Consider the following 7,779-nt stretch of genomic DNA (forward strand, 5'->3'; position numbering starts at 1 on the left):
TGTCATACTGGCCCCAGGCCTTAACCCCACTATAACACAACTGTGCCTCCCTTGTTGTCATGTTGCCTTTTTTGGCATGCAAACTGCTGTTGCACATCTACTTTTCAAGCTATAAAGGTAACATAAAAACCTGGAGTCACGTAGGAGACGTTTATGCCATGCCACTGTTGCCTATTTCTGAGCAGCATAGGTATGAGACACAATGTTCCTCCTACTTCGTTCGAGGAATCTGATCCTACCTTCCCCAGTACAGTATAAGCAAGTAAAATGTATAAGCAGAACAAAGACATCAACTTTTTAAAAAATCATTTATTTATTATTTTATTACATTTTTATTCCACCCATTCCCTAAGGACCTCAGGGTAGCATACATAGTCCCCCCACCTCTGTTTTTGCCTCACAACAACCCTGTGAGGTAGGTTAGGCTGAGAGTGTGTGACTGATCCAACATCACCCAATGAGCTTCATAGCAGAGTGAAGATTTGAACCTGTGTCTCCTAGTCTTCAATCCAACACCCTACCCATTAAGCAGTGGCCTTTGCCATTAATGGTTCCCTCATGTTACTGTCTGGAGATTCCTATAGTATGACAAGGAGTAGCCAATTGGAGGACTTTTGCTACACTGCCAGGCTTGCAGGTTCAGGAGCAAGCAGTCTTCACTCTTATTTATGTCTTTGCTAAAACAAAATTTTAAAATGATCCCGTAATGAAATTAGAAAGTGACACTGACATCTGCAGGATGGCATTTTTGGAATATTAAAAAGCAATCAAAAATTTGGCAATATTTACCAGTCATCTGACTTACATGAAAGTGTTTCTCTACAAGCTTGTAGAAATTAAACATCACAGTATGATTTTCTCATAATTCAATGAAGATGTATGAAAGGGAAACCAGCAACATGGATCCTGTGGTTATTGGTATCAGGCTTGATACCACTGAGATTTACAGAAAAAGTTTCAAGTGTCATATAAGACCAGCAAATCTAACAAAAAGGTTTATTAACATTTGACTTAAGTTTGGCTCACTTGTAGCTAAAAATCAAGACCCCTTTAAACTACCAACAATTCAGGACAACTTTATTGGGGTAGATTGTAGCTATAAAAAACGGACCTTGCCAGTTACCATCTATTATAAGTAGCATAAAATAAAATAATTGTTCTGAAGCAGAAACAGTAAGATTTCTACAGCACAGGGACAGGAGGAAAAAGTAATTTTATGAGCACCAAAGCTCTGGGTGACATAACTTATAGATCATTTCTTGTATGTCAGAATGAAAAAAAGAGACCAGGAAGAAGAGACCAATGGGCTATACTCCACTGCTTTGAAAAGATTAATGGGTGTGTGTTTATGAAGTGGAGGGGATTTTTTACTAGAAGAAGTTGTCTGGAGGCAGGAGAAGGAAACAGTTAGGAATGCTTTGAAAAGGGACCATAAAGTGATGAAGAAGAAAAATTCTTAACTAGGCAAAGGGGAAAAGGGCTCTTGTTACACTATGCCTATAGAAAATACAGATGTGGCTTAATTTTTTTATTTAGACAAACCTCTTCTATATTTAGAGATTAATTAAAGAAAACAGATGTTAGACTCTTCTGAATGACTTCTCAATTGTTCCATCCGTACAGCATCAAAATACCATATGGACATTTAAGAGAGTCAAGACACAACACAATCCAAAAGTGCTGAGCACCTGAATGCAGAAGAGCTAGCCAAGCCTATGAGGGACCATAAAGGAGATGATAAAGATGACAACAGCATCAAATCTCTCTAAAATAATGTGGAATTTAAAATGATATTCATTCCACACTTGGAAAATCCCTGGAACCAAAAAAGGTAAAAAGTACACAAATCCCAACAAACATTCATTAAAATATTGCTAATGTTTTTCAATAAAACATTGTTTTGTCAAAACCCAGGCCTTAAATCCTGCACAAAGTTATCTGTGTGCAATTCCCGTTGATTTACATAAGTTCCATTCATTTCAACAGGATTGATGTGGGAGTAACTTTGCGCAGGGCTGCAGTCTCCAAAGTTTATTATTCATTGGAAATATGAGGCATCAATTGAAGCTAATAGCCATAGCAGCATATTTGGGAAGGCTTTTAAATCAGCAGATGTCGCTTGATCTGAGAAATTCTGTCGACAGTCCTGTGACTTTCCTTCCCCTCTAGTAGTGCGATTGAGGACTCGTAATATTGACGGCCTAACTAATAAAATCTGATAACTATACAATGCGAAATTATTGCAGCAAGGCAGCTATATTCAACATGTTCTGTGGGGAGCTTTTCCTTCTCTTGTCTTGCAAACAGCGAATGACACTGTGAATTGCCCTTCAGTCAGACATTCAGGAGACAGAACTGGGAAGGAACTCTTTCACAGAACTCTTTGCATATCCTTGCCAAAAAAATTAGCTAAACTAAGTACAGAATTTGGCCCTGAACAACCATGGGGACATAGGGGCCTGATTTAAACATCTATGATTCACTAAAAAAGCATCCAGAACACTGAACGTACAGCCAGACTACAGTACAATTAATAAAGGTGATATTACTATTAAAATGAAAGGATTTCATTAGGCTAAAATCTATATACAGTGATAGGGTTCCTTATAGACAGTAAAATTATCTGTTAAATTATTATTTTAAGGGCACTATTGTATAAATGTGTCAACTAACTTTTAATCTTCTCTTTGGCTCACAAATACACTAAAATACCAATAAACATTATTTAGAACTTCAATAATTATATAAATAGGATACATTACAAATGGAAGAAAATACAAGACAACTCTTTAGCATGGTAAATCTTTGCATATAAAGAAGCAAACAGTTCATATATTGAGAAATGAACAGTTATCTTGCTGGAAAACTATTACATTTAATTCCTCCCCCCCCCCAGCCCCATTTAACAATAATGTACACAATCTACACAAATCGAATTCTAAAAAATACAACAATAATATAGCCTATTACAACAACTCAGCTACAAGCCTACAACTATCCCCCTGATGTGACAACTAAAGGAGGCATACATACAGCTACTAGGTGGTTCTCCTTTGAATGTTCCCCTTATACTTTTGTGCATCAGAGAAGTACCAACAATAAAGTTTAAATAAGTTTAAACATTTTCCTTCATTCCTAAGACTCTATATCTTTTACAAAGTTCCCTGACCTAATTTTACCTTGGATGCTATGTCACTGCATGATTTACATGTTGACTGAAACATTAGCTTCTTTACACATCAACCCTAAATGTGGGCACAATCCAAACAAGAGGGACATAATTGCCTCAAAGTTAAGTTCTTTTTAAAGCTCCATTATTTTTCTCCTTTAAAAGAAATGCTTAACTTTGGCTTACCTGTACCCATTAAAATTAGCAGCAATTTTGGCACAGACCAATGAAGAGTGTCTAGCATTACTTGTGGATGTGCTCTACTGAAATGAATGGGACAAATGGCCAAGTAATGGCCCTAGAATGTGCCTGCTGGGATATAATCTTCCAAGCAATGCTCTAGTCAATCCCTATGATTTCACTGGTAGGTCGCCCTGAGACCCCATGAGTTAGGGAGAGATATAAATATTTTAACAAATTGACATAAATCAGGCTTTACAAGAGCAGTCCTTGACTGATAATACCTCTGCACTGGGGAATATAGTGTGAACTACTTTTAGGATTTATCACAATTTTATTTATATCATGTACATTCTTAACTGGCTATCTTAATACAGTTAGCTTCCTGCTATCTATAATTACTGGGTTTAAATAGGGTCAAGGATACATTTAAAGATAATACATCCCGTCCCCCTCCCCTCCCACTGGTAAAATAACCTACTAATATGCATATATGTTTCATTAATCTAAAAGAGTTATTTTATCATTGTTTTAAAAGACTGTGTTCTGAATGAATTAAATGTTTAGAAAGGGGCTACCTTAAAATGTTTGCTACAGAACTGATTCTTTTGGGTTTTTTTTGAAAAGCCAGTACATGTACTGGAAAAAAGAGCTCTGGATAAGTAAAATTCAAGTAGATTACAGATCTTGCCCCAGTCTTTCTATTTCCTCAATTAGGAAGTCAATGTCAGACTTGGTAGCTGCTGGGTTTGAAACAACCATTCGGAAGAAGTTGACTTTATCTCCCTGAGGCTGATATCCAACCATCGTGGTACCTGTTTCCATCATCAGGGCCTTGATTTTGGGTGCCACCTTTTAATTCAAGCAAAGAAGGAAAGAGGTTTAGAAGCCTGTTTCTCACTGAGTAACCACTATATTTCCTAATTTCTAACTATCCCAGCAAGGCAGCAGGATTTGAGGAACAAACAACACAGGAAAAGCAAACAAAAAATCACCAGCTTTGGGGGGGGGGGGACTAGCAAAACCTGGCAGTACTTGCTGGGGGATAGTTAAAAGCAGCAGAAATAACAGACCGGTTTTAAAAATTCTATAAAACCAATGACTGTTACTGACCCATTTCTGTAACTGTGCTTTGAAGAAAAAATGCATGAAAATATTTGTTATTTGGCAAGCAGTTCAAATCACACTCTCCTGACAGAAAGCAGCATGAATTAGAATAATGCATAGAATATATAACCTGATAAAGAGATAGCCTATACATTTTCAGGCCTGAAACATAAAATTCAAATAGTGTTTTTCACGATGTTAAAAATTATGAATGTTCAACAAAATAAATGACAATTCACTGCTCTTTAATAGCCCTTGTAGTCTCTGCTGCTGGTCTTGCCAATAACATCAAAGACAGACATCAGGCTAAGAGAAGTATATTCTCATCTATCAATCAGCTAATCCCAAGAGAGGATAGCTAACTCCTTTTGAAGGGAATATATGGAGTAATTCCATACATGATTTTTAGGGAGGTTAGTTTTCTAAGGCTCAAAACACACTGCAGAAATAATCCAGTTTGAGACCGCTTTAACCGTCCTGGCTCAGTCCTAGAAAATCCTGGGAATGATAAGTTTATTGTGGCACCAGAGCTCTCTGACAGAGAAGGCTAAATGTCTCACAAAACCACAATTCCCAGAATTCTCTAGCATTTAGCCAAGACAGTTAAAGCTGTCTCATACTGGATTATTTCTGCAGTGTGTTTGGGATCAAAGGGCCTGAACAGACAGGCCAAAATAAAGCAGTATGCTGTTTAAATGGCACATGCTTCCTAAGAGGCTGGAAGCCATGCCAAAGCCTCCAGTCCTAAGGCCTGGAGTGCAGCTTCTGGCCTCTTAAGATGCGTGTGTCATTTAAACAGCGTATCTTCAAAGTGACCCGAAGCAGCTTTATTTGGGCCTGTCTGTTTGGGCCCAAAATTATCAATTTATTGTGCAGCTAAGTTGTTTTTGGAAGAGGATTCTTTTCATACTTATTTTGAAGTACCAACTCAAGCTAGTAAAACAAATACTAACATTTATAAACATGGACACAAAATAGGATGGACCCACATCAGAATTCAGATGGTATGCTTAGAAATGCCATAACGTGTTATTAGAACCCCATATCTTCCACCCCAGAAATAATGAAGTGGCTCCTTAATAAGCCATGTTTCATAGATAGCTATATTTACACATATATTGCTTGTCTCTCAGACTGGACTACTTTCATGCTATCTGTGAGGGGCTGCCATTGAAGAAACAATTCAACCTGTGCAGAGTGAAGCTGCCGCAGGAGTGTCTCATATATTTCAGCAGCAAAGTCATTCACCCAGGGCCCTTCTGTATGTGTGTGCCTTCAAGTCTCTTGTTGATTTATGGCGACCCCATGAATTGAGTAGGGTTTTCTTAGGCAAGGGATCCTCAGAAGTAGTTTTGTCAGTTCCTTCCTCTGAAATATATCCTACAGCATCTGGTATTCATTGGCTGTCTCCCATCCAAATACTAACCAGTATCTGACCCTGCTTAACTTTCAAGATCAGACAGAATCTAGTGGCTTTAAGGGTATTTAGGTCCCATCCTTGGGAACCAAAATGGCACCATCAAGACAGAAAAGAATGGCAGCAGATGGCCACACTAAAAATAGGGCATTAAAAAAGTAAGGAAAAAGAAAAGTGAGGACACACCCCTGCCAAAAACCAACTGAGGACATAATGCTGAAAGACTGTTGGGGCATGGGCATGGGCAATAGAAAGCCAGAGGGATACCTTTGAAACAAGTGAACTTGTTGACTTTTGTCTGTTTTACATGCTCTCCTCTGCAGTTGGTTTTATTAATTACAATGTGGTTCCATTATATGCTGCCTGTAGGGGGCTTGCCCTGATATGTTCTTTGTATATAATTCAAAGCAAACAAAACTAAAATAATTACCCTGTGTAGCTTCTCTCTTCTTTCGTCAGAGTCTGGAATCCCTCTGAGACTTGGTGGAATGTACCAGAAGCAAACATTTGTATGTTCAGGCTGAGAGAACATAAAAACAAGCCACCCATCAGAATGGCAGGCATATAAAACATTGACACCAGTGTTCCACTCTCCACTACCACCACCATCTAGAAGTGCTTACCACTCCCAGCCTTGTTTTTCCTCTTTTTCTGTGCTTAAGAAAAGGGATTCAGGGGGCCACTGAACATGGCAACAGCAATAGCACTTTACATCTCTTCATAGTGAACTAAGCACTCTCTGAGCAGTTTGCAATGTGTTAGCCAATTGCCCCCAACAAGCTGGGTACTCATTTTACTGACTTACAAAAGGATGAAATGCTGAGTCAACCTTGGAGCCTTCCAGGATCAAACTCACAACGAAGTGGCTGCAGTACTAGCATTTAACCACTGTGCCACCAGGTAAAGACACAACAGGTTTCCCTGGTCTGCAGCTTCCCATTTCTTGAGATGTCAGGACTGAAACCTGAGTCTAGTGGGTGGGCTCATGTGAAGTCACAGGGGGCAAAGCCTAATGATGTCATGGAGGAAGGTCTTCTGTCATCATAGCAAAATTTTGTTCGGGGAGCATGAGAGTGAGCTAGACAACATGGGTGTCTTGCATTTTTTGTTGTGTGCCTTCAAGTCATTCCTGACTTATGGCAACCTTAAAGTGATGCTATCATGGAATTTTCTTGGCAAGATTTGTTCAGAGGAGATTTGCCTTTGCTTTCCTCTGAGTGTGAGAGAGACTGGTTTGCCCAAAGTCAACCAATGGGTTTCCTGGTCTGGGATCACCCCCTCTTTATACAACTGCTCTGGCTCATTCAGGAGCCTTTCTGGTGCCAGACCTCTATCAGGAGAGTGTCCAGCGCTGGGAGAATGGCCATGAAAATAAAAGTGGATTTGTATGCCCCATGCCAAAAGATCCCTGTGGTAACAGATCCCATGGCTCTCCCTGCCTAGAACTGAAATAAAACTCAGAAAATGAATAATATGGCAACCCCATTCCAAAGCCACCACCCCCCCAAATAAAAACCTTCCCTGACAGCAAATAATGACCAGCAGTTGTAGCAGTTCCCACCTTTCTTACAAAATCTCCCGTCCAGCACAATCCAGGCCTCCCTGACCCACAACATATGAAGACTTTTCCAGAGTCTCCACTACTGTTTAGTTCTGAAGAAAGCTCACCACCAGTCAATGCAAGTCTCCCCTACAAATGCTGTACTGCTGCCAGGGCTCACAAGTAATAACAAAGTCCATGAGTTATAGAATCACACAGGGTAAGGAAGTATCGCTCCTATCCTTATCTCATCCGTGCTTATGAAGTTCTTGTCCTATTAGTGGCCCCATCATTGTATTAACGCAAGTTTCCATTAATACAAACTGATGGGGCCATGCCACTTCAGGGACAGGAGAAGGAGGAGTA

The 7,779-nt window shown here is 39.4% G+C and overlaps 1 protein-coding gene across 2 annotated transcripts in view; it reads right to left on the reverse strand.

The window, feature by feature from the left end:
* Positions 1 to 317: 317 nt before the first annotated feature.
* GAD1 (glutamate decarboxylase 1) overlaps positions 318 to 7,779 on the reverse strand; it is an 84,614-nt gene continuing 77,152 nt past the window's right edge. For both annotated transcript variants that reach the window (XM_042480328.1, XM_042480337.1), the window contains 2 exons: positions 6,304 to 6,393; positions 318 to 4,201 (listed from right to left, as the gene is read on the reverse strand). In XM_042480328.1, the coding sequence (XP_042336262.1) occupies positions 4,028 to 4,201; positions 6,304 to 6,393 (264 nt within the window). In that variant the 3' untranslated portion in view covers positions 318 to 4,027. The remainder of the gene's footprint in view (positions 4,202 to 6,303; positions 6,394 to 7,779) is intronic.

The sequence above is a fragment of the Sceloporus undulatus genome, chromosome 1 (genome assembly GCF_019175285.1).
Source record: "Sceloporus undulatus isolate JIND9_A2432 ecotype Alabama chromosome 1, SceUnd_v1.1, whole genome shotgun sequence".
In the NCBI taxonomy this organism is placed as follows: Eukaryota; Metazoa; Chordata; class Lepidosauria; order Squamata; family Phrynosomatidae; genus Sceloporus; species Sceloporus undulatus.